This window comes from Oncorhynchus tshawytscha, linkage group LG28 (assembly GCF_018296145.1).
Source record: "Oncorhynchus tshawytscha isolate Ot180627B linkage group LG28, Otsh_v2.0, whole genome shotgun sequence".
Classification (NCBI taxonomy): domain Eukaryota; kingdom Metazoa; phylum Chordata; class Actinopteri; order Salmoniformes; family Salmonidae; genus Oncorhynchus; species Oncorhynchus tshawytscha.
The window spans coordinates 15,555,577-15,582,636 of NC_056456.1; the positions used below are offsets into that span (position 1 = coordinate 15,555,577).

The window sequence follows — 27,060 nt, forward strand, 5'->3', positions numbered from 1 at the left end:
TACCTCAAACTGGTACAGCCAGATCTCTTCCCCGTTCCTCTTTAGGTTTAAACCTTTCTAGGGAGTTTCTCCTGTCTACTATGCTTTTGCCATGTGCTGGGTAACACAGTAGTCCTAAGTGCACACTGCCTGTAATCATGGCACACCTTGTCATAGTGATGCATTGTAGCCCTGGCATCAGCATTCTTCCAAACCTGAAACATCCCAAATTACATATAAAACTATTTCTTTATTGCTCACCAAAACATCAAAGCAACCAAGCACTATCAGTAATCATGAAGCATACAATGCTAGTCCTGACTGAGTCATTAACATTAATGTGGTCAAACATTCTTCACAGATCAGTATTCTGTAGAGAAAGCTGCTGGTTCAGGGAAATACGTGCAAATTCAATGACTGTACAAGGTAAGGGGAGGCGTGAGTTTCTTTACAGCAGGCGAACAGTCTTTCCAGTGACAGTCAGATAGTCTTCATCTGCCAGGGCGCGCAGAGCCTCTTCAAACATGTCCTTTGTTATTGCCTGGAAGTTAACACATTAGGAGACAGAAACACTATTCAGAAGATGGATATGCTTACCAGCCAATTCAAATGTACAGAAAAATACACATTTAAATCTTGTTTTAGGGTAATTGTGAGGACTGTTTTGATAGTTCTCAACAGGAAAAGCAGAGCTGGTAGGTACTACTTACAGCTTCAGACTGTCCTCGGAGGTCATCAAACAGCTGCTGGTACTTCATGGCAGGGGTCTTTCCCTTGGACTGGATCATTTTCTTCAAGGCCTGGGCCACTTCCTCCTTACGCTTACGGGCCGTGGCACTCATTCCTGGGTTGAGTAAAAACAAAAAGACAAGATAATATTTGCACCATAATGCACATTATCAAAGACACTGACACATACAAATTCATAACATGGTTGGGTTCGCACATCCAACCAATCCAAAAACATATTTGAAACATTTAACATGGCAGACATCCGAAAGGAATTTGAAGAGCTGTCATAGTAAATAATTACAAATAGACTAAATCCTCCATACCGGTTGTGAGGATGGAGATGTCGACAAAGCCAGTCCTGGGGTCTGTAGCGGACTGCTTGAGGGCTTCGCGTTGCAGTCTCTTGGCCTCCTCCACGTCAATGGTCTCCACCTTGTCAGAGAAGCGCACCTTGGCATGGGCCTCAGCCAGGCGGATCAGAGACTCCAGCTGCCTGGGGTAGGCAGACACCATCCCCCGCCCGCTGCCTATCTTCCTCATGTCCACGTAGGCCTGGAAGTAAGATACCCATACAATCAATCCAATTTATTTATAAAACCTTTACACTGTTGAATGCTACTGCAGGATATCAACCAGGGCTTCATCTGGCTTAATATAGCCTAAACCTGGAACCAGCACTGAACTTGTTACATTCAGGGCCTGAAACAAACCTAGCCAGCCACTTTATACTTTTTTTTAGCAGTATTTGGTGCTGTCAGGCCCTGAAGTTACATCTACATCACAACCCCTTTCAACTGAGAGTATTTGTTATTATTATATGCCTATATCGTACCTCAATGAGTGCCTGGCTGGCTTCTTCGTTCAGTCTGGGGTTGATGTAAGTGCGAGCGTATGCAATGTAGTCCTTCAGCACAGCCATGTCCAGGAACTCTTCCTCGATCTGCTCCTCGCTCTGGTAGTAGAGCGCCACCAGGTGGTGAGCCAGGCGACGGTCGTATGCCTCGTCTTGAGGATCCAGCATCAGGAAGATCAGATCAAATCTGTAGGGGAAAAATAGCATTTTATATATTATGTTTAATGCCTCACATACTACATTTTTTAATAGTAGGTCATATGCATGTTGTGAGTTATTTTTATTTTATATATTTTTTGGCAACAAGGTGCATTTAGTTACAGTGGAGAAGTCATTGTTTGGGGTTCAGTGACCCTAAGGATATTATTGACAATCAATATCATTTATCAATAAGAGTGTCCAGGGTGGTTGACCTATCAGGTAATATTTACCTTGAGAGCAGTGTGTGAGGGAGCTGGATGTTCTCAATGGTAGTCTTCTTGGGGTTCCACTGAGACTCCACGGGATTGGCTGCTGCCAGGACGGAGGTGCGTGCATTGAGCTGGCAAATGATTCCCGCCTGCACAAAAATAAAGAGAGAGCTTTGTAAGAAACTATCCTGTAGTTCATCGTTACTAACAGACTATTTACAAAACAGAAAACAAAATTATAATGCTTCTCCAGTAGTGAAACTATTTAATCATTCGATGTTAGCAACACCACATTTAACATTAAAATTCAAGAAGAGCCTATAAGTTTCTGTGAAGTGCATCGTTTCTGTGAATAGTCTTGAACCTAGTGCTGAAACTTAAACATCAGTAAACTTTTTTATTTAACCTTTAACAAGGAAAGTTCATCCCCTGATCTTATTTTTTTGTTTTTTAAACCAACCTTGGCGATGGAGAGAGTCTGCTGCTCCATGACCTCATGCAGCACAGAGCGCGTGCTGTCGCTCATCTTGTCAAACTCATCAATACAACATATCCCGTTATCACTGAGCACCAGGGCCCCCGTCTGCAGCACTAGCTGCTTGGTCTCTGGGTCCTTCATCACGTAGGCTGTGAGGCCCACGGCGCTGGAGCCCTTCCCAGACGTGTACTGACCGCGGGGCACCAGGTTGAACACGTACTGCAGCAGCTGGGACTTGGAGGTGCCGGGGTCTCCACAGAGCAGGATGTTTACCTCGGCACGGAAGTTACCGCGGCCTGTCTGGCTGAAGTCTTTACGGGTGCCCCCAAACAGCTGGAGAAGAATACCCTTGGGAAAAGAAGAGAAAGTTTATAGTACTGTGCATTTTGAATAAAAGTCTAATCTAAACTCAGTCAAAAATGAAACAACTGCTGCAGCAAAATACCCTGGGAAAAGAATGAAACTTTATAGTACTGTTCATGGATGTTGAATGAAAGCAAAATCTACTGTAATCTGAAAGACAGCAGTTCCACATCCCTGGCAACAGAGGACCCCACGTTCATTTGACGAGACAACGATCCCGTGGCGAGTTTCCCAAAAGCGTTGTAGCACAAACATCTTAATTACATAGCAGGCAATATAGAAAATGATCTTTGTGCTACAACTTTGCCTTCACTGACCTTTTTGATGTCCTCGTGTTCATAGATGCTGGGGGCCAGGGCGGAGGAGAGACGATCGTATACATCTGGTTTGGAGGCCAGCTCCTTCAGTATCTGGACGCGCTCTTCAGTGAAAAGCTTCTGGTCTGAATCCTCATCCAGCCCGTGAAGGCGCTTCTCATCAGTCTTGCGGAAGTGGATGACATCGATGTGGGTCTTATACACAGACTTCACGTTGCTCTGGCGAGGGTTCTCACGCATAGGAACCGCTCTGTAGATACCTGTGGGGGAGTTGAGGAGTTTCGTCAAGACAATAGGACCATTTTCTTGCATCCCAACATCAAAAAGCTCTGTAGCAGGACAGCTAACACGGATGTCGGGAGTCTCGGGACCTTGAGAAATTTAACAGTGAGTGAGTGATGACCATGAAAACACACAAGACTGACGGCTATTGCTATGCAGGGATGGAACCAAAATTATTCTCCAATCGTTTTGTTCTGAACAGAACCATTATTTTTGTTGGTTCCGTTACACTGTTCCAACCAGCAAAATAAAGTTCTGGACCGATTTAAACCCAAAAAATGTAACGTTTATATTGTTCATTTCTGTTCCTTTTTAAACCTTTTTACATTCAACTCGACATTAAATGACTTCACCAATGGATACGGGAGCTTGCTATGGAGCAGGCAAGCTACAGACAAATGTAGGGGGCGACATGTGAATGAAATGCTGTGGGTGAGGGGAGCACTGGGCATGAAGCGCTGGGTAACTTGTTGATATGACATATATTATTTGAATTAGGCCCACATAATTATACCTACGGAGGAGTGACTTCTATGAAGGAACATAACTTCAGAGAGTTATCGTAATGTTGGACCAGAGCTAGCCTTGGATCATGACTCATTTTATTTCACCTGTTCTCTTTTACTGCTCCAGAACAGTAAAAGGTCACTTTTATTCTCGGTTCTGTTTCTTAAAAAAAATGTTCGGTCTTTCCCGGTTTTCGGTTCCCTGAACAGGTTCCAACTTGTTTCTAATGTTCAACAAGTATATTATTCTTATGGCTTTATCTAGCTTTATTTGTGATATTTCCCCTTGCCTTGTTGGCTTGCTAGGTTATCAATCCTCTGACATCTGCGTTGTTGACGGTAACCATCTGAGTACGTTTTTTTTTTTTTTTACTTGCACGAGCTGCATTTGAAGTTGCACTCGATCGTATCCACTGCTAGGTACACAGATGACGAACTGCACACTCAACTTTTCATGACGCAGCAAAGAAATTAGTCTATAGAACCATGTCTTCTTATTGAAACTCTAGTAAGGCACAGCAGCAGTATGCATGACTACGGCTAATTGTTTTTCCTTACCACGTGACCTGACCAGAAAAACTAAGCCCACGGTTATAGGCTTTTAAAAAAAAGGGGGTCAGGGGCAAACAGCAGTTGAAACAAACAAAGCGCTATTGATTGCAAGGACTGGCCACTAAAATATCACAATTATAGTTAAGCATATTTTAAGTCGAAACAGTGTTTGTTACTAACATGGGATACGGTAGTTGCACTAAGTTATATTCTACAAGAAATCACTGAATATCATTTATTTATAAGTCCAAAAATGGATGCGGCAACTTCAGATTGCCCTTTTAACTAGAGCACACTTTTTGGAAAGCACTTTATAGCCTGTTACAGAATCCCGTTGCCGAGGGCGCCACATCATTGTGTGCGCATTTGTTTATTTGCATTCTGGAGCCGCGCTGTCTGGCTCTCACTCATCCTCACCCTTTCTCCCCCTCGCATGAGAGATTGAACATCTCCAGCTCGTGGCTTCAGCCAACTAGACAATAGCCATGTATCCCACGCCTGTGCACGCTCTAGCCATGCAGTCTCTCCGAGCCCTGATTGGCTAACCAGCCTGACCCACACTCCCCAAGGGAGTAAATATGGCCCGTACCCAAACAGTCTTTTCCCAGTCTGTGAGCATGGTTGAACCGGTGGATATGGGGATGCGTGAAAACATAAGTTTGTATCACTATTGTTATGCCTATTGGACGTGTTTACCACATATGTGCTCCAAGTAGAGATGAACTTTTCTTGACATTTATGTTGCCTATTTGTATAGCTTCAGTGTTCATTGAATGTTATTGGGTAACATGTTTATTGTTAGCATGAGCGCTAGTTGTAACTCGGGTTACTACAGTTGAAGTCAGAAGTTTACATTAAAACTCGTTTTTCAAACACTCCACAAATGTCTTGTTAACAATCTATAGTTTTGGAAAGTCGGTTAGGACATCTACTTTGTGCATGACAAGTAATTTTTCCAACAATTGTTTACAGATTATTTCACTTATAATTCACTACCACAATTTCCAAATGTCTGTACCACGTTCATCTGTACAACCAATAGTTGGCAAGTGCAAACACCATGGAACCACGCAGCCATCATACCGCTCAGGAAGGAGACGTGTTTTGTCTCCTAGAGATGAGCGTACTTTGGTGCGAAAACTGAAAATCAATCCCAGAACAACAGCAAAGGACCTTGTGAAGATGCTGAAGAAAACAGGTACAAAAGTATCTATATCCACAGTAAAACTAGTCCTATATCGACATAACCTGAAAGGACGCTCAGCAAGGATGAAACCATTGCCTCAAAACCGCCATTAAAAAAGCCAGACTACGGTTTGCAACTGCACATGGGGACAAAGATCTTACTTTTTGGAGAAATGTCCTCTTGTCTGATGAAACAAAAATAGACCTGTTTGGCCATAATGACCATCGTTAAGTTTGGAGGAAAAAGGGGGAGGCTAGCAAGCCAAAGAACACCATCCCAACCGTGAAGCACAGGGGTGGCAGTATCATGTTGTGAGGGTGCTTTGCTGCAGGAGGGACTGGTGCACTTCACAAAATAGATGGCATCACGAGGCAGGAAGAATATGTGGATATATTGAAGCAACATTTCAAGACATCAGTCAGGAAGTTAAAGCTTGGTCGCAAATGGGTCTTCCAAATGGACAATGACCCCAAGCATACTTCCAAAGTTGTGGCAAAATGGGCTTAATAAGGACAACAAATTCAAGGTATTGGAGTGGCCATCAAAGCCCTGACCTCAATCCCATTAAAAATGTGTGGGCAGAACTGAAAAAGCGTGTGCGAGCAAGGAGGCCTACAAACCTGACTCAGTTACACCAGCTCTGTCAGCAGGAATGGGCCAAAATTCACCCAATTTATTGTGGGAAGCTTGTGGAAGTCTACCTGAAACGTTTGACCCAAGTTAAACAATTTAAAGGCAATGCTACCAAATACTAATTGAGTGTATGTAAACATATGACCCATTGGGAATGTGATGAAAGATACTATACTATTTCACATTCTTAAAATAAAGTGGTGATTCTAACTGACCTAAAACAAGGAATTTTTACTAGGATTAAATGTCAGGAATTGTGTAAAAGTGAGTTTAAATGTATTTGGCTAAGGTGCATGTAAACCTCCGACTTCAACTCTATGTAATATATGGTTATTAGTCCTTTGCTCTAGTTGTATTCATCATTCCTTCATACATAGCACTCTGCACATATCTATGCAGTGTATTTATATCCTGTATAGCATATTCATCTTCTCTCTGTACCTTTACAGGACCTTTCTCAGGGTGTTTAAATAAAGTTAATGTGTGCTAACTCTTGGGCTGCTTTATTCCCCTCTAACCGGGGACGGCGTCAGTGGCTCACAAACCAGTAAAATACGTAGAGCCGGGTTGCTCTCTTCCACATACCATATCCAACAGCTAAGCTATACATTATCGCTTCACAGCCAGTTCTTCTACGGGGTAAACAGCTCACCAGTGATGTTGATGCGGTCTCCTGGCTGTACTTTGTCGACCAGGTCGTTGTGAGCGTACACTATGGTGGTGTGAGGGGTCTGCCCAGCAGGCATGTCATCAGGAGACTCCTGCACTTTGATCTGAAAAGGGGAGATGGAGGGGGAAAAAAAGGAATCTGAGTGAAAACAGGAGTTCTGCTTCTTCAGAGCTGTGTCTGGGAATACACTAATATTGGATTTGTGTTCTAACCCAGGAAGACAAGCTTTTATGGACTAACGGGTATCTGAACTAAACCACTATCCTCAGTTTTTTGTTCAGCAGCATCCAAACAAATCGTATCTTCCAATTAAAGTAAGCAGACTGTCTTAAAGTATAACAGACCCCTGCATGATCTTGACCAACTTAAAAAAACGCTTTCACCCCATATCTCACCATCTGTTTGTCGGAGAAGGCTGAGCGGTTGTGGATGAGGGCCAGACTGTGGGTGGTGTTGCAGTTGCGGCACACGGCAGGCTCTGCGATGCGGCCGCGGTCCACCTCCACGCGGGTAGAAAAAGCACAAACCTGGCACTGGAAGAAGGCCTCCTGCATCTCTGGGATCAGCTGGGAGGTCCTGATCACCATACCGCTGATGGTGATCATTTGGTCAATGTCTGGAAGGAGAGGGACAGAGGAAGATTGTATTAAGTACTGAGCACTATAGCACCAGATATGGCTTCAAATTGTGCTCGTTTCAAACATTTTAGATATGGTTGATTGAGCTTGCCCGGGACAAATGGAATCAATGTCAGCCCCAAAAGTACAAATCATCTGGCACTCTAGGCCGCAGGCTCATTCAAACGCTCAATTTGGAAAGAAAATCAATGTTAAATTGAGTATAATTCACTCTTCATATGGTTTATAGTGCAGTAGATGTTCATGTGTTGTTCAGGGAAGCTAGACACCCATCAGATGCTCCCAGGTGATATTTATTTTTAACAACGTTTCGACCCGTAGGTCTTCATCTGACATTGGTGCAAATGCAATCGAAATTCTAATCAAACACTTCATGAGAGCCCTGGCATTCAGAGTTTGAGCAGAATAGGATTGCCTGTTGCACAGTGAGAGCCAGCTCCTCATAGCTACAAGACCATGGTGCTTACCTATGGCTATGCGCAAACCCTACACCCCAACCCGAGCACTCCGTTCTGCCACCGCAGGCCTCTTAGCCCTCCCACCCCTATGGGATGGCAGCTCATCTCTGCCCTGGCAACCCAATGGTGGAACCAGCTTTCCCCTGAAGCTAGGACAGCAGAGTCTCTGCCCATCTTCTGAAAACATCTGAAACCCTACCTCTTCAAATAGTATCTTAAATAATCCTCCTCACCTCAACCCCCCCTCCCATTTTTAAAATGTTTATTTAAACACTTAACCAGCACTTGCACTTGACTCCCTCTTCTAGCTCCGACTCTGACAGCTACGTTAAAGGAAAAATGTACTTTCCATGCCTGTGATATGTGGTTGTCCCAATGAGTTAAATGTAAGTCGCTCTGGATAAGACTGTCTGCTCAATGACTAAAATGTAAATAGCTGGTTGATGTATTGAATGAAGTAAGTTTTCCTATTAGCCCATGTTGCGCAACATTTCTATAGGCTATGCAATTGCATGGCAAAACTGAGTTGATACCATAAGTTTTCTATAGGCTAGGTCTATTATATTTATTTCTTAATATTCCTAATATTAAGCACATTGCTTCGCTTTACAACCGGAGTAGCCTACCTGGCTGGCATGAAAAAGAACCACGGTGAAAATGTCCTCCATTCGCTATTTAAATGCCCAAGGATGACCTTTTTTTCCCCCCCTCACCCTGTTCCGACAGGTGCATGATAATGGCCCTAAATCAAAACTAATTTCACACATACAGTACCCGTCAAAAGTTTGGACACCTAATTTCAGGGTTTGTCTTTGTTTTTACTATTTTGTACATTGTAGAATAATAGTGAAGATATCTAAACTATGAAATAACAGATGGAATCACGTCGTAACCAAAAAAGTTTTAGATTCTTCAAAGTAGGCACCCTTTGCCTTAATGACAGCTTTGCACACTCTTGGCATTCTCTCAACCAGCTTCATGAGGTAGTCAACTGGAATGTATTTCAATTAACAGATGTGCCTTGTTAAAAGTTCATTTGTGGAATGAATGCCCTTCTTAATGCATTTGAGACAATCAGTTGTGTTGTGACAAGGTAGGGGTGGTATACAGAAGATAGCCCTATTTGGTAAAAGCCCAAGTCCATATTATGGCAAGAACAGCTCAAATAAGCAAAGAAACAACAGTCCATTACTTTAAGACATGAAGGTCAGTCACTCCAGACAATTTCAAGAACTTCAAGTGCAGTCACAAAAACCATCAAGCGCTATGATGAAACTGGCTCTTATGAGGACCGCCACAGGGAAGGAAGACAGAGAGTTACCTCTGCTGCCGAGGATAAGTTCATTAGAGTAACAGCCTCAGAAATTGCAGCCCAAATAAATGTGACGCATCAAATCAAAGTTTTTTTGCCGAATACAACACTACTGAAATGCTTACTAACCAAATAGTGCAGAAAAAAAGGCATGTGTGTGTGTAGGTAAGTAAAGAAATAAAATAGTAAAAAGACATTTGAAAATAAGAGTAGCAAGGCTATATAAATATATATATTAAAAATCGGCAGATTTTTATTTATTTGTAATAATGACAATTACAACAATAGTGAATGAACACTTATTTTAAATTAATAATACAAATCAATTTAGCCTCAAATAAATAATGAAACATGTTCAATTTGGTTTAAATAATGCAAAAACAAAGTGTTGGAGAAGTAAAAGTGCAATATGTGACATGTAAAAAAGCGAACGTTTGAGTTCCTTGCTCAGAACATGAGAACATATGAAAGTTGGTGGTTCCTTTTAACATGAGACTTCAATATTCCAAGGTAAGAGGTTTTAGGTTTTAGTTTATATAGAATTTATAGGACTATTTCTCTCCATACCATTTGTATTTCATATACCTTTGACTATTGGATGTTCTTATAGGCACTATAGTTTTGCCAGTGTAACAGTATAGCTTCCATCCCTATCCTCGCCCCTACCTGGGCTCGAACCAGGAACACAACAACAGCCACACCCGAAGCAGCGTTACCCATCGCTCCACAAAAGCCGCGAACCTTGCAGAGCAAGGGGAACAACTACTCAAAGTCTCAGAGCGAGTGATGTTTGAAACACTATTAGCGTGCACCCCGCTAACTAGCTAGCGATTTCACATCGGTTACAACAGCCATTAGGCTGATAGGCTTGAAGTCATAAACAGCGCTGTGCTTGCGAAGAGCTGCTGGCAAAACGCATGAAAGTGCTGTTTGAATGAGTGCTTACGAGCCTGCTGCTGCCTACCATCGCTCAGTCAGACTGCTCTATCAAATCATAGAATGAATTATAACATAATAACACACTGAAATATGAGCCTTTGGACATTAACATGGTTGAATCCGGAAACTATCATTTAGAAAACAAAACGTTTATTATTTCAGTGAAATACGGAACCTTTCGGTATTTTATCTAACGGATGGCATCCCTAAATCTCAATATTCTTGTTACATTGCACAACCTTCAATGTTATGTCATAACTACGTAAAATTCTGGCAAATTAGTTCGCAATGAGCCAGGCTGCCCAAACTGTTGCATACACTGACTCTGCGTGCAACGAACGCAAGAGAAACGACACAATTTCACCTGGTTAATATTGCCTGCTAACCTGGATTTCTTTTAGCGAAATATGCAGGTTTAAAAATACACTGCTCAAAAAAATAAAGGGAACACTTAAACAACACAATGTAACTCCAAGTCAATCACACTTCTGTGAAATCAAACTGTCCACTTAGGAAGCAACACTGATTGACAATAAATTTCACATGCTGTTGTGCAAATGGAATAGACAACAGGTGGAAATTATAGGCAATTAGCAAGACACCCCCAATAAAGGAGTGGTTCTGCAGGTGGTGAACACAGACCACTTCTCAATTCCTATGCTTCCTGGCTGATGTTTTGGTCACTTTTGAATGCTGGCGGTGCTTTCACTCTAGTGGTAGCATAAGACGGAGTCTACAACCCACACAAGTGGCTCAGGTAGTGCAGCTCATCCAGGATGGCACATCAATGCGAGCTGTGGCAAGAAGGTTTGCTGTGTCTGTCAGCGTAGTGTCCAGAGCATAGAGGCGCTACCAGGAGACAGGCCAGTACATCAGGAGACGTGGAGGAGGCCGTGGGAGGGCAACAACCCAGCAGCAGGACCGCTACCTCCGCCTTTGTGCAAGGAGGAGCAGGAGGAGCACTGCCAGAGCCCTGCAAAATGACCTCCAGCAGGCCACAAATGTGCATGTGTCTGCTCAAACGGTCAGAAACAGACTCCATGAGGGTGGTATGAGGACCCGACGTCCACAGGTGGGGGTTGTGCTTACAGCCCAACACCGTGCAGGACTTTTGGCATTTGCCAGAGAACACCGAGATTGACAGAGTCTGGAGACGCCGTGGAGAACGTTCTGCTGCCTGCAACATCCTCCAGCATGACCGGTTTGGCGGTGGGTCAGTCATGGTGTGGGGTGTCATTTCTTTGGGGGGCCACACAGCCCTCCATGTGCTCGCCAGAGGTAGCCTGACTGCCATTAGGTACCGAGATGAGATCCTCAGACCCCTTGTGAGACCATATGCTGGTGCGGTTGGCCCTGGGTTCCTCCTAATGCAAGACAATGCTAGACCTCATGTGGCTGGAGTGTGTCAGCAGTTCCTGCAAGAGGAAGGCATTGATGCTATGGACTGGCCCGCCCGTTCCCCAGACCTGAATCCAATTGAGCACATCTGGGACATCATGTCTCGCTCCATCCACCAACGCCACGTTGCACCACAGACTGTCCAGGAGTTGGCTTATGCTTTAGTCCAGGTCTGGGAGATCCCTCAGGAGACCATCCGCCACCTCATCAGGAGCATGCCCAGGCGTTGTAGGGAGGTCATACAGGCACGTGGAGGCCACACACACTACTAAGCCTCATTTTGACTTGTTTTAAGGACATCAAAGTTGGATCAGCCTGTAGTGTGGTTTTCCACTTTAATTTTGAGTGTGACTCCAAATCCAGACCTCCATGGGTCGATAAATTTGATTTCCATTGATAATTTGTGTGATTTTGTTGTCAGCACATTCAACTATGTAAAGAAAAACATATTTAATAAGAATATTTCACTCATTCAGATCTAGGATGTGTTATTTTAGTGTTCCCTTTATTGTTTTGAGCAGTGTATATACTTCTGTGTATTGATTTTAAGAAAGGCATTGGTGTTTATGGTTAGGTACAGTCGTCCAACGATTGTGCTTTTTTCGCAAATGCACTTTTGTTAAATCATCCCCCAGCGTTGCATCGATTATATGCAACGCAGGACACGCTAGATAAATTAGTAATATCATCAACCATGTGTAGTTATAACTAGTGATTATGATTGATTGTTTTTTATAAGATAAGTTTAATGCTAGCTAGCAACTTACCTTGGCTTCTACTGCATTCGAGTAACAGGCAGGCTCCTCGTGGAGTGCAATGAGAAGCAGGTGGTTATAGAGTGTTGGACTAGTTAACTGTAAGGTTGCAAGATTGGATCCCCCGAGCTGACAAGGTGAAAATCTTTCGTTCTGCCCATGAACAAGGCAGTTAACCCACTGTTCCTAGGACATCATTGAAAATAAGAATGTGTTCTTAGCTGACTTACCTAGTTAAATAAAGGAATACATTTTAATGTTATTTTTTTAAATGGCGCCCAAAAATACCTATTTCCAATTGTTATGAAAACTTGAAATCGCCCCTAATTAATCGGCCATTCTGATTAAATCGGTCAACCTCTAGTATGTACATGTGGGTATGGTTAAAGTGACTATGCATATATGATGAACAGAGAGTAGCAGTAGCGTAAAAAGAGTGGTTGACGGGTGGTGGGACACAATGCAGATAGCCCGGTTAGCCAATGTGCCACTGGTTGGTCGGGCCAAGTGAGGTAGTATGTACATGAATGTATAGTTAAAGTGACTATGCATATAAGATAAACAGAGAGTAGCAGCAGCATAAAAGAAGGGTTGGGGGAGCACACAATGCAAATAGTCTGGGTAACCATTGGTTACCTGTTCAGGAGTCTTATGGCTTGGGGGTAAAAACTATTGAGAAGCCTTTTTGTCCTAGACTTGGCACTCCGGTACCGCTTGCCATGCGGTAGTAGAGAGAACAGTTTATGACTGGGGTGGCTGGGGTTTTCAGGGCCTTCATCTGACATGCCTGGTGTAGAGGTCCTGGATGGCAGGCAGTTTAGCCCCAGTGATGTACTGGGCAGTATGCACTACCCTCTGAAGTGCCTTGCGATCGGAGGCCGAGCAATTGCCGTACCAGGCAGTGATGTAACCTTGAAGCATGGAGTTGGTGTGATGGTGCTTTGCTGGGGACACGGTCTGTGATTTGTTTAGAATTCAAGACACACTTAACCAGCATGGCTACCATAGCATTCTGCAGCGATACACCATCCCATCTGGTTTGCACTTAGTGGGACCATCATTTGTTTTTCAACAGGACAATGACCCAAAACACACCTCCAGGTTGTGTAAGGGCTATTTGAGAGTGATGGAGTGCTGCATCAGATGAACTGGTCTCCACAATCACCCAGATCCCATCCAATTAAGATGGTTTGGGATGAGTTGGACCTCAGTGTGCAAAGCTGTCATCAAGGCAAAGGGTGGCTACTTTGAAGAATCTCAAATATATTTTGATTTGTTTAACATATTTAAGGTTACTACATGATTCCATGTGTTATTTCATAGTTTTGATATCTTCATTATTATTCTACAATGTAGAAAATAGTAAAAATAATTAAAAACCCTGGAATGAGTATGTGTTCACACTTTTGACTGGTACTGTATATTATTTAGTATATGCATAGACAAGATTACATTGAGAATAGCCTGATGGGTGAGATTATCACCAGTTGTGAATGATGTTCAGCGTGTGCAGTCTAGGCAAGAAACAGCACATGCATTGTTTTTTAAAACGTTTTCAAACCATAGTCACATGCATCATGAGGACTACCTAGCCCGAAGGGCTATATGTTTTGAATCAACTAAACTGGCCACATAACTAAGCATAGCCTATAGGCCTATGACCCCTGGAACATGGTTGGGGAGACCCCATAGCCTAAAGAGCCTAGTGAAAAGTGTTCTTATAAGCCCAGTCATTGCGCCATCACATGTGAAAACTGTTGACTGGCCACTATTTTAAAAAAAGGTTAAAGCTTTCTTGTGCTGCTTTATTTATTGCTAAATTCTTAAAATTAAGCACATTAATTCACTTTTGAACCGGTGTAGCCAACCTGGCATATTAAAAACGGAACCGCGGGAAGAGCTTTCGCTACTCGAGTGCAGGCTAAGGATAACATGTTTTTGTGTGGGCCACTCTAAATCAAATAATCCCACACGTTAGTAGGCGATATGCAAAAAACATTCAATTCAGAATAGTCTGATGGATGAGAATACTGCAGAGTGCTTGTCAAATTGTGAATAAGAGAAAGATGGTGTGCAGCCTGTGCAAGAAACACGCTACTTTTGCCAAATCATCATTAGTGTCACATCATGCAGCCTCAGAAATCAAAACATATACCTTAAGTTTTGTATCACAACTAAAGTTGCATAAATAACTACATTTAAGCATATAGGACATGTTTTAACCGATCACTTTGTTAACCAATCAACACAGAATAGCAGCATGCATGTGCGCACTCCCGTCAGAAAAATAACCTTTCTATTTTATTCCGCTATGTTCAATTGTACTCTTCTTACTAGAACATAATATACAATGCCACAGGAAATATAAGCAAATCTTGTCTGCTAAATGAACTAGTGTATCAAACAGCCACATGACATAGCCAGATCAGGTCCTAACATGACCCCAGAATATGCTATTCGGTTCTTTTCTCCATATGATGTATCTTTAGAAATGCCTAAAATAAATAATGGATTTATTGTGTTGGTGTAGGCTATAATCAATTGATTCATTAGCCTATTTTAAAGTGTATGTTCCAGAGGTCCGATATCAGTGTCTTGTAGGCTGTGTGTGTGGAAGTCCGGAGATGTTAAACGTGTTTATGTTAATTAACGGTGAACAACAGTGAGACCAGCAGTTATTTGCATGACAGTTACCGGCTGACAAAATGTAATTACCGCCACAGTCCTATTACCTTCAGGGTTCAGGCTCCTCATGTTCCTGGTCTTCAGGGCGTTGTACGGCCGCACCTGGATCTGGTGCTCCAAGATGGAGTCTGGGAAACGCTCAAAGAACAGCTCATTGACAGCCATGTCAAACGTGGGGATGACTTCCTGTGAAAGAGATATAGGAAAAACAACATTATGAATCACCATTCTTATTGGTATGCCACACGTAATTAAACATATTGTAATCTCTATGCCCATGGTAAAATATTTAGCAGACAAATATTACACCAACCCATCTTTGCTAGCGGTCACAATTTGATTTAACGCTGTCATACGGGAAACATTGTAAGTTAGCATTCATAGCCCATTATCTCCCATTAATATTAAAGAGGTCCTAAAGCTAGAAATCAAATATCTAAATGACCCTTGGTAATTCCATATGCTAGCTTAGTAGAACTTACACACACACACACACACCCCCCACTTAGACTCGAGAGGGTTCATATGTGAGACCGTCTGGTGCGTGCGTGTTTACCTGGGGGTAGGAGATGAGCTGCCTGTACAGGTCCGCGTCAAAGGACTGCACATGGCTGCAGTTGACGTTCAGCACAGGCTCACCAACCACACTGATCTAGAGGGACAACACAAGTAGAAAATTATCACTGCAAAAGAATAAGTGCAATACTAGTCTCAAGACAAGATGTTAATGGTTGATCACTGTTATTGGTGTCACATGGTGCTAGGGGGAGGGGGACCCTACCTCCTCCAGCTTCTGCATGTAGAGAGGCTCATTCAGGTCCAAACCAGCATTCTCATCCTCGTTGGAAGTCGGGTCAATGAACCTCTGCAGGAATCTCTGTGGGGAAAATGAACAATAATAGCATTCAGATAAAATGATCTAACAGATTGAACTCACATTTTTTCTTATCAATTAGATTTGTATTATTTATTTTTCTACACCAATGAAAGCAAAGCCCTAAAGGTTCATTTCCATACCTGGAACTTCTCCTTGCACGTTCCCACGTTGACATCAGTGCCCCAGATAACAAGCTTCTGACCCAGTGCTTGCTCACTGGCTACTGCACCATCTGCACTTGGCTGGTGGAGGACAAAAATGGCATTAGCTGTTATAGATTTCCTAACCATGTCATTCTATATAGCATAAGCCGTTAGCAAATCTCTAACGCCAACTTTCTAAAATAAATAGCATTAGCTGTTACAGATTTGCTAACAATATCATTCTATATCTATATAGCATTAGTGGTTATACATTTCCTGATTATCATTCTCCATATAGGAGTTTCTCTACTCACCGGCTCAGAGTGAAGGTCCACCTGGGGGGCCTTCCTGATGGAGCCCAGGTCAGGGCGCTGTCTGGCTGGGGTGCCACCCACACCACTACGGGGGGTGCCCTCCACCCTGGAGCTCGGAGTCCCGTACATCAGAGGAGAGCTCATGTCCACCTCACTTGGGAGAACTGAGGAGAAGACATTGACTTAACATTCCGAGTGACATCACAGGGTCAAAATCTCAGTTCTTTTAGGTACAGTTCCAGTTTATTTTTTGCAGTTGTGCTGCACAAATGATCTGGGCCCGTCTCCACAAAGCATCTCAGAGTAGGAGTGCTGATCTTGGATCTGTCCATATAAATCATATCAAACTTTAGTTGTCACATGCACCCAATACAACAAGTGTTGACCTTACTGTGAAATGCTTACTTTACAAGCCCTTAACTCTTCTTGAACTGCACTGTTGGTTAAGAAAATATTTACCAAATAAACTAGAAAGTAAAAATAGAAATAAAAAGTAACACAATAACGAGGTTATATACAGGGGGTACCGGTACCAAGTCAGTGTGCGGGCAGGGGTACAGGTTAGTTGAGGTAATTGTACATGTAGGTAAGGGTGAAGTGACTATGCATGTGGGTCAATGTAAATAGTCCGGTGGCCATTTGATTCATTGTTCAGCAGTCTTATGGCTTGGGGGTAGAAGCTGTTAAGGAGCCTTTTGGTCCTAGACTTGGCGCGCAGGTAACACTTGCTGTGCGGTAGCAGAGAAAACAGTCTATGACTTGGGTGACTGGAGTCGCTGACACTTTTATGGGCTTTCCTCTGACACCCCCTATTATGTAAGTCCTGGATGGCACGAAGCTTGGCCCCAGTGATGTACTGGGCCGTACGCACTACCCTCTGTAGCGCCTTATGGTCAGATGCCGAGCTCCTTTCCCCATCTCCTGAGGGGGAAAAGGTTTTGTCGTGCCCTCTTCACGACTGTCTTGGTGTTTGGACTATGATAGTTTGTTGGCGATGTGGACACCAAGGAACTTGAAACTCTCGACCAACTCCACTACAGCCCCGTTAATGTTAATGGGGGCCTGTTCGGCCCGCCTTTTCCTGTAGTCCACGATCAGCTCCTTTGTCTTGATCACATTGAGGGAGGAGTTGTAGTCCTGACACCACACTGCCAGTTCTCTGACCTCCCTATAGGCTGTCTCATAGTTGTCGGTTATCAGGCCTACCACTGTTGTGTCGTCAGCAAACTTAATGATGGTGTTGGAGTCATGCCTGGCCGTGCAGTCATGAGTGAACAGGGAGTACAGCTGGGGACTTTGTACACACCCCTGAGGGGCCAGTGTTGAGGATCAGCATGGCAGACGTGTTATTGCCTACCCTTACCATCTGGGGGCAGCCCATCAGGAAAGTTCAGGATCCAGTTGCAAAGGGAGGTGTTTAGTCCCAGGATCTTTAGCTTAGTGATGAGATTGGAAGGCACTATGGTGTTGACAGCTGAGCTGTCGTCAATGAATATCATTCTCACATAGGTTTTCCTTTTGTTCTAGGTGGGAAAGGGCAGTGTAGAGTGAAAAAGAGATTGCATCATCTGTGGATCTGTTGGGGTGGTATGTGAATTGGAGTGGCAATTGACAACAACAAAAAATATATATTATTATCAAGTGCAGTCACAAAAAACATCAAACTGGCTCTTATGGAGGACCGCCACAGGAAAAGAAGACCCAGATTTACCTCTGCTGCAGAGGACAAGTTCATTAAGCGTTACCAGCCTCAGAAATGGGCAATTAACTGCACCTCAGATTGCAGCCCCAAATAAATACTTCACAGAGTTCAAGTAACAGACACATCTGATCATCAACTGTTCAGAGGAGACTGTGGGAAATCAGGCCTTCATGGTCGAATTGCTGCATAGAAACCACTACTTAAGGACACCAATAAGAAGAGACTTGCTTGGCCAAGAAACACAAGCAAAGGACATTACACCAGTGGAAATCTGTCCTTTGGCCTAATGAGTCCAAATTGGAGATTTTTGGTCCCAACCGCCATGTCTTTGTGAGATGCAGAGTAGGTGAACGGATGATCTCGGCATGTGTGGTTCCCGCCGTAAAGCATTGAGGTGGTGTGATGGTGCTTTGCTGGTGACACAGTCAGTGATTTATTTAGAATTCAAGACACACTTAACCAGCATGGCTACCACAGCATTCTGCAGCGATATGCCACCCCATCTGGTTTGCGCTTAGTGGGACTATCATTGGTTTTCCAACAGGACGATGACCCAAAACAAACCTCCAGGCTGTGTAAGGGCTATTTGACCAAGAAGGAGAGCGATGGAGTGCTGCGTCAGATGATCTGGCCTCCACAATAACTCGACCTCAAACCAATTGAGATGGTTTGGGATGAGTTGGACAATGGAGTGAAGGAAAGGACCCAACAAGTGCTCAGCATATGTGGGAACTCCTTCAAGACTGTTGGAAAATCATTCCTCATGAAGCTGGTTGAGAGAATGCCAAGCTGTCAAAGCAAAGGGTGGCTACTTTTAAGAATATATATTCCTAATCATTTTTTTTAAAGAATATAAAATCTATTTGGATTTGTTTAATTAACTTTTTGGTTACTATATGATTCCATGTGTGTTATTTCATAGTGTTGATGTCTTCACTACTATTCTACAGTGTATAAAATAGTAAAATAAAGAAAAATCCTTGAATGAGTATGTGTCCAAACTTTTGACTGGTACTGTATATTTATGCGACTGCAAAAAAAAAGACTAACTCAAACAGCATCATTATGTGTGTTAATGCTGGAGAGGCAGTTAGTTACCTGAGCGGCGCGGGCTGGAGAACAGAGAGGTGTCATGGACAGCAGGGCTGGCAATGTCTGTGGCTGGAGACGTGGGCATGGCCGGCAGATCCCCGTTGGAGGAGTCCTGACCTCTCCGCCGCTGGGAAGGAGGGGAGACCTGGCCATCACTGCCAGCTACAGAGACAGAAAAATACATAGTTGGTTAGGTTAGACTGCTTCCTTTCATGTGATTTATATGTCCTTGAGTGTTATATTAAATTAAAAACAATATCTCTGTACAAAATCAAACTGTAAATATAGTTTATGGTACTCAGAACCTTTTGCTGTCGACTTAGGAGTGGCTGGAATGTCATCCCTGTTGCGCTTGCGTCTACCGGGAGTTGATGTTGGTGAAGACATTCTGAATGATCACAGGTCCTAGAAAATAAATCTGGTTGACTATACGGTCAAAAAAAAAGTTAAATAACGTTAAATGTATGCGTCTTTGACTCGTAAAATAACATAACACATTCAGTAAGTAACACATAGCGGAGTTGAGCTTGAATTAGCTAATAACAAAGCCAGTAGTTAGTTATGTCACTAGCTAACGAGTTAATTGTTGGTAGCTACTTGCATTCTTTTCGACGTGTAATGAAACAATGCATCCTAGCCAGTTAGCTAGCTGGGAAGTCAACTAAACATCCGAAAGAGCTTGTAAACTAAAAATAAAATATTGATTGTAAATCCTTAACTAGGTACATTCTCTAATTATATATTCCTAATAATTTTTTTATCAAATACTTTGATGGCTGGCATGTTCATTGTAAAACAGTAGCTACCTAGTGCAAGTTAACAATAGAGAGAAAGCTACTATGTTAGTATCTTTGCATGAAAGGCACCAACTACTACTTGCCGAGGAAATCCAGTCTGATTTTATTTTAAAAATCCGGTGAACACTCCCAAACACATAAATTAGGTAATCTGAATTTGCTCTAACATAAAACATTTAATAAACAACGACCTAGTTCATTTAACTTTTGAAAACCTTAGAAATAGCTAGCTACAGTATCTTAAAATTACTTTTCTTACCTACTACGTAGTGATACCGCAATGAATTTGGCGCGAAATGGTGGGTGTGACGTTTTAGTCCCGGGAAACTTTGCACCAATAGCGAAGCTAAGTACTTGTGCGCTAACCATTAGTATTTGCACATCAAGGGGGTTCCGGAGTGTCTTTACAACCAGTACAGTTAACATTTTAAATGGAATACCTTAATACTCTTATTTTTGTAAGTATTTCATTATTAGATCAGGAGTTTGCATTGTAATAATTGTGTTCACCTAAAGGTCTGGGTAATCCCCCCATCAATCTGATATCGTTTCACCCGAAATATTCCACTCAGGGGCGCTAGTGTAAACCTTTACCACAAGGTGGCGCATGTGCCATGAGAAATGTGTCAACATTTTTTGACGATCACTCGAAAAATACAGAAAGCATTTCTTTAGATTTTCATAGAATTTATTGGAATGGCATGAAACAAATTCCGGGAACACATCAAACATGCAGAATTGCTCTTACCATAAGTAATTACTCTGCATTCTTCTATATAGCAACAATGCCTTTATATCACATGAATAACCATGATAACCTACTTTCCAGGGATATCAAGGACATCTAATTTATTTTATAGACAATGGCATGTACTGTACACAAAAATCGGTGAATATAAAATATTGTTCATTAAGTAACATTTCCACTGCCCACAATGTCATATGACCAGAGACGTGAACTTGACAGTTTACATCAATGGTTCCCAACCAAGGGTACTTGGCCTACCCACAGTGGGTACTTGAAAAGACTCATGAGACCATGGGCCTACTGGTAAAAACTACATGAGGGGGTACTTTAGGGGTACCAACGGTTGGGAACCACTGATTTACATGATGATGCCTATAAAAGCGCTGGCTCCACATACGCAGCATGAAATTGTGCGCTTGTCAGTTAGGGAATTCGATTCATCTGGCCCGGGCGCCTTGGCGTGTTTTGCCCTGGGTGAAAGTTGATTGCATTCGTTTTGGAACCGGGCTTCCTCCCGGGCGTGAGCCAGGTTCGCCGTTTGAAGCCCACGGTGTAGTCGCCTCAAAACTAAAGTTAAGTAATTAAGCATGTGGCATAATGAGTAGGATTCTATGTTTTCACATGCAAGTGATCACTTTGAGAAAAACACTTATTTAACTGCCTTACCAATGAAAACTATATTGAAAATGTAAACATATATTTATAGAAAAGTGATGTGTTTCTGGACAATGCACCATGCTGCATCGTTGACATGGCAGAGCGGCGCACATTACTGTTCGATTTGAGAGGGCGCAGCTACCTCATCTCTTTTGCCCGTTGACCTCACGGGTCATAGACCGGTGGCCCCGCGGATCAGCATAATCGAATCCCCCCAATGCACTCGTAGTATAGAAAGAGGGTGGCATGTGCGCACACCCTTCTCTCCTCAAATGGGAGCTAGGGAGACCACGTGATTCAAACTAGACTCTACTGGCTTGTCAAAGGGGGAGGTAAACCTTTGACGTAAGCAGAGGAAAGATACAAAATACACTCCGCGAAATACAGAGACTTCAGAGAAGTTACAGACCTTAATATACCGCCACTATTTTAGAATAAACCTAAACACCACTTAAAAGAAGCAACGTTGGGGAAAGGGAAGAGGACGCTCCAGTAATACAGAGTGAGCGTGATACATTGTATCAAGCTTGTTCCAACTACCTGGCTACTAAGTAACGAAATCTATTGACGTCCGATCCCACGAGGGCAGAAAGCAGAGTTCATGTGTGATATATACAGCCTGGATTCTCAGTGCGTGTCTCCACAATGCAACATGAGTTGGGCGATGGAGCCTACAAACTTCTACGACAATAAGCTGAGCAGCGGTCTTCAGGGGGTCTGCAAACCCGGGAGAAGTGATCATGGCACAGGCGAGGACACAACCATGGCCGAGCTGAACACAGCCCCTGCAATGTACGACGACGAGAGTGCCATCGACTTCAGCTCCTACATAGAGTCGATGACAGCAGTACCACACCTGGAACTCTGCAACGATGAACTTTTCCTTGACTTATTCAACACTGTGAAGCAAGAGAAGACAGACTTCTACATGCCAAGCTCGACTACGTCGTCCAGCAATATGCAGCAGCTGTCAAACTGTTCAACCAACGCATACGCAGTTGGAAGCCAAAAAGAGTTCGAGAGGAAGCTCAAGGGTGGATTTGACAACAAGGGGGTCTTCAGTGCACCGATTAAACAGGAATCGGACTGGAGCGACAATGACATGTCCTCGTCGTTACCTTCCCAGATCAAAAACTGCGCGCAGACCTCCGTGAGCCTTCCCATGGGACAACCAACTCCACCATCAACCCCAGAGCCCCTCTCAAGCCAATCAGCCCACTCCTCTCCTCGGAAGGTCGGCAAGGAGAAAGGGAAGAAGAATTTTGACAGGTACAGCCAAGAGTACCGCCAGAGACGTGAGAGGAATAACGTTGCAGTGAGGAAAAGTAGGGACAAAGCAAAGCAACGCAACGTGGAAATGCAGCAAAAAATGCTTGAACTGGGTTCAGAGAATGACAGATTACACAAAACTATCGATCAACTAACCAGTGAGCTCACTGGCCTGAGAGATTTCTTCAAGCAGCTTCCCAATCACAGCTCCTCGTTTTTGGGGACCACGGGTGGGGCCAGGCGGTGACCAATTAATCTTACTTTCTAATTAACTGAACTTTTGAAATACATACCTCAACACAGACTTACCATCTGTAACAGATGCATTATAAACAAGCTTACATTTATGGCACTGGAAATGTACTGGAAACGTAGGCTTCCTCCCATATTGTTGCCATAATCTTTTGGGGGGATTTTTTTTTCTATATTAAATTATTTTACTACTTCATTTAGTTGTTGTTATACCAGATATGGTAAATGTTTTATAATTCCAAACTTTGTAAGAGCAAGAGCATGTTTGAATTTTATATAGTTTATATAAAAAAAAAACATTAAATATTTGTCTATTATGGAATCTCTAATAAAAGTGCTGAAAAGTCATACAAATCAACATTGTCTATGAGTGTGTTTGGGATGAACATATTAGTACATATGTGATTATAAATTACTTGGCATGGTTAAAGTATATTTTATATGGATTTGCTGGTGCCAAGAATCTACCTCAGTTGGAGTTGGGCCACCTCTCTAGAATAACATTTTCACAGCTAGTGGAAGAAAGTACAGAAAAAGGTAAACAAATTCACCAACTTATAATACAAGGTTTATTGACACAGTATAAGCACCATTCATCTTCAGAGAAAGATTAGGGGGTAGATATTCAAGGGAACACTTTGAAAGAAATGTGCGGCTATATACAGCAAACAGGCATATTTTACAGTCACCATTTGGACCCACGTGACAAAGTCTGACAAATGTTACTCCTCTCTGGTCCTTCAGTTCTAACCTTGGGCTGTCATCTCCAGGGTCCTAACATATCAGTAACACACAAACAGATCTATTTTTTCCAGCCTAACTATTCATGCGCTGTACAGAGAGCCTGGGCCTGGCTGGGCTGAGGAGACCTCCTAGTCCTACAGATTGATTTCACGGGATCCCACTCCACACTGACAGCCTCAGAGGCAGATCTCTTCCAGGCCGATCGACAGGGCAGGTTTCCTGGTGAGCACGCGGACGTAAGCGCTGAGGAGGCCCACCTCCTTCCCCAACACATTTTCCACCTCGTAACCTGGGAACTGCAGCACATGAACAATCAATCTAACTATGGATCTATAGGCTAGTCTAAGAGTAAGACTTACAGTTTAAGTCGGAAGTTTACATACACCTTAGCCAAATACATTTAAACTCAGTTTTTCACAATTCCTGACATTGAATCCTATTAAAAATTCCCTGTCTTAGGTCAGTTAGGATCACCACTTTATTTTAAGAATGTGAAATGTCAGAATAATAAGAGAGAGAATGATTTATTTCAGCTTTTACTTCTTTCATCAAATTCCCAGTGGGTCAGAAGTTTACATACACTCAATTAGTATTTGGTATCATTACCTTTAAATTGTTTAACTTGGGTAAAAAGTTTCGGGGAGCCTTCCACAAGCTTCCCACAATAAGTTTGGTGAATTTTGGTCCATTCCTCCTGACAGAGGTGGTGTAACTGAGACAGGTTTTTAGGCCTCCTTGCTCGCACACGCTTTTTCAGTTCTGCCCACATATTTTCTATGGGATTGAGGTCAGGGCTTTGAGATGACCACTCCAATACCTTGGCTTTGTTGTCCTTAAGCCATTTTGCCACAACTTTGTAAGTATGCTTGGGGTCATTGTCCATTTGGAAGACCCATTTGCGACCAAGCTTTAACTTCCTGACTGATGTCTTGAGATGTTGCTTCAATATATCCACATCATTTTCCTACCTCATGATGCCATCTATTTTGTGAAGTGCACCAGTCCCTCCTGCAGCAAAGCACCCCACAACATGATGCTGCCACCCCTGTGCTTCACGGTTGGGATGGTGTTCTTCGGCTTGCAAGCCTCCCCCTTTTCCCTCCAAACATGTAACGATGGTCATTATGGCCAAACAGTTCTATTTTTGTTTCATCAGACCAGAGGACATTTCTCCAAAAAGTATGATCTTCGTCCCCATGTGCAGTTGCAAACCGTAGTCTGGCTTTTTTAATGGCGGTTTTGGAGCAGTGGCTTCTTCCTTGCTGAGCAGCCTTTCAGGTTATGTCGATATAGGACTCGTTTAACTGTGGATATAGATACTTTTGTACCTGTTTCCTTCAGTATCTTCACAATGACCTTTGCTGTTGTTCTGGGATTGATTTTCACTTTTCGCACCAAAGTACATTAATCTCTAGGAGACAGAACACGTCTTCTTCCTGAGCGGTATGACGGCTGCGTGGTCCCATGGTGTTGTCCCATTGACTCAAATTATGTCAATTAGCCTATCAGAAGCTTCTAAAGCCATGACATCATTTTCTGGAATTTTCCAAGCTGTATAAAAGCACAGTCAACTTTGTGTATGTACTTCTGACCCACTGGAATTGTGATACAGTGAATTATAAGTGAAATAATCTGTCTGTAAACAATTGTTGGAAAAATGACTTGTGTCATGCACAAAGTAGATGTCCTAACCGACTGGCCAAAACTATAATGTTAACAAGACATTTGTGGAGTGTTTGAAAAACTAGTTTAAATGACTCCAACCTAAGTGTATGTAAACTTCCGACTTCAACTGTAGTAACCCGAGTCACAACTAGCACTCATGCTAACAATAAACATGTTACCTAATAACATTCAATAAACACTGTGAAGCTATACAAATAGGCAACATAAATGTCAAGAAGAGCGTAACCTATGTGTATGTAAACTGCGGACTTCAACTGTAAAAACACAAGTTAGACATGCTCAATGAGAACAAAAGTTGGAGCTAAGCTAAGCGTCAAAAGTTAGTTACACTCTATAATATCCTTTATAATGACAATATATTGTTATTAGATTGGGGGGGCATCCAGTGCAAAAACTCAATAGAAAATATTTGTATTGGGTATGTGGAGCTAATCCACCTCAATTAACCTGGATTGTTGGTTTGCCCTGGTTCTCAATAATGGATGTAAGCCAGGTTTTCAACAATATCCATTCTAGAATGCTGGATGATACAGTGCATTCAGAGAGTATTCAGGTCCCTAGACTTTTTCCATATTTTGTTACGTTACAGCCTTTTCCTAAAATAGATTAAATCGTTTTCCCCCCTCATCAATCAACACACAATACCCCATAATGACAAACAAAAATAAGGTTGACATTTTTGCTCATTTATTTAAAAAAATATATATTAAAAAAATATCACGTTTACATAAGTGTTCTGACCCTTTACTGAGTACTTTCTTAAGGCACCTTTGGCAGAGATCACAGCCTTGAGTCTTCTTGGGTATGACGCTACAAGCTTGACACACCAGTATTTGGAGAGTTTCTCCCATTCTTCTCTGCAGATCCTTTCAAGCTCTGTCAGGCTGGATGGGGAGCGCCGTTACACAGCTAATTTTCAGGTCTCTTCAGAGATGTTCGATCGGGTTCATGTTCGGGCTCTGGCTGGGCCACTCAAGGACATTCAGAAACTTGTCCCAAAGCCAGTCCTGTGTTTTCTTGACTGTGTGCCAAGGGTCGTTGTCTTGTTGGAAGGCAAACCTTCACCCCAGTCTGAGGTCCTGAGCGCGCTGGAGCAGGTTTTCATCAAGGTTCTCTCTGTACTTTGCTCTGTTCATCTTTCCCTCAATCCAGACTAGTCTTCCAGTCCCTGCCACTGAAAAACATCGCCACAGCATGATGCTGCCACCACCATGCTTCACCGTAGGGATGGCGCCAGGTTTCCTCCAGACGTGACGTTTGGCATTCAGGCCAAAGAGCTAAATCTTGGTTTCATCAGACCAGAGAATCTTGTTTCGCATGGTTAGATGCCCTTTGGCAAGCTCCAAGCGGGCTGTCATGTGCCTTTTACTGAGGAGTGGCATCCGTCTGGCCGCTCTACCATAAAGGCTTGATTGGTGGAGTGCTGCAGAGATGGTTTTCCTTCTGGAAGGTACTACCATCTCCACAAAGGAACTCTGGAGCTCTGTCAGAGTGAACATCAGGTTATTGATCAACTCCCCGATTGCTCAGTTTGTTCAGGCAGCCAGCTCTAGGAAGAGACTTGGTGGTTCCGAACTTCTTCCATTTAAGAATGATGAAGGGCACTGTGTTCTTGGGACCTTCAATGCTGCAC

General features: G+C 42.9%; 3 protein-coding genes across 7 annotated transcripts in view; 1 reads left to right on the top strand and 2 right to left on the bottom strand.

Moving 5' to 3' along the window:
* Window positions 1–209: 209 nt before the first annotated feature.
* On the bottom strand, window positions 210–20,393 carry LOC112226810 (DNA replication licensing factor mcm4). 2 transcript variants are annotated; one of them, XM_024391380.1, is made up of 17 exons: window positions 20,331–20,393; window positions 19,580–19,700; window positions 19,281–19,436; window positions 16,481–16,644; window positions 16,164–16,265; window positions 15,928–16,023; window positions 15,703–15,798; window positions 15,194–15,332; window positions 7,357–7,577; window positions 6,944–7,064; window positions 3,133–3,392; window positions 2,435–2,800; window positions 1,996–2,123; window positions 1,544–1,751; window positions 1,035–1,263; window positions 690–823; window positions 210–520 (listed from the first exon to the last, which is right to left on the bottom strand). In XM_024391380.1, the coding sequence occupies exons 2-17, from the start codon at window positions 19,659–19,661 to the stop codon at window positions 428–430; spliced, it is 2,595 nt and encodes an 864-aa protein (XP_024247148.1). In that variant the 5' UTR covers window positions 19,662–19,700; window positions 20,331–20,393; the 3' UTR covers window positions 210–427. The 2 variants fall into 2 exon arrangements, with proteins under 2 accessions (XP_024247148.1, XP_024247149.1); XM_024391381.2 differs by having other exon boundaries at window positions 19,580–19,679; window positions 20,331–20,390.
* A 1,465-nt stretch (window positions 20,394–21,858) lies between these two features.
* Window positions 21,859–23,355, top strand: LOC112226813 (CCAAT/enhancer-binding protein delta). Its single transcript, XM_024391389.2, has one exon. It carries the CDS (start codon window positions 22,078–22,080, stop codon window positions 22,990–22,992), a length of 915 nt encoding a protein of 304 aa, XP_024247157.1. The 5' UTR covers window positions 21,859–22,077; the 3' UTR covers window positions 22,993–23,355.
* Window positions 23,356–23,552: 197 nt separating this feature from the next.
* spidr (scaffold protein involved in DNA repair) overlaps window positions 23,553–27,060 on the bottom strand; it is an 84,845-nt gene continuing 81,337 nt past the window's right edge. For all 4 annotated transcript variants that reach the window (XM_042308358.1, XM_024391387.2, XM_024391386.2 and 1 more), the window contains one exon: window positions 23,553–24,037. In XM_042308358.1, the coding sequence (XP_042164292.1) occupies window positions 23,918–24,037 (120 nt within the window). In that variant the 3' untranslated portion in view covers window positions 23,553–23,917. The remainder of the gene's footprint in view (window positions 24,038–27,060) is intronic.

Coding starts and splice junctions, on each gene's coding strand:
- LOC112226813 (XM_024391389.2), top strand. CDS start 22,078: ATGTGTGATATATACAGCCTGGATTCTCAGTGCGTGTCTCCACAATGC.
- LOC112226810 (XM_024391380.1), bottom strand. CDS start 19,661: ATGTCTTCACCAACATCAACTCCCGGTAGACGCAAGCGCAACAGGGAT. Junction 16,645..19,280: donor CTCCAGCCCGCGCCGCTCAG/GTAACTAACTGC, acceptor TCTTCTCCTCAG/TTCTCCCAAGTGAGGTGGAC. Junction 3,393..6,943: donor AGACCGCATCAACATCACTG/GTGAGCTGTTTA, acceptor ACTCCCCCACAG/GTATCTACAGAGCGGTTCCT.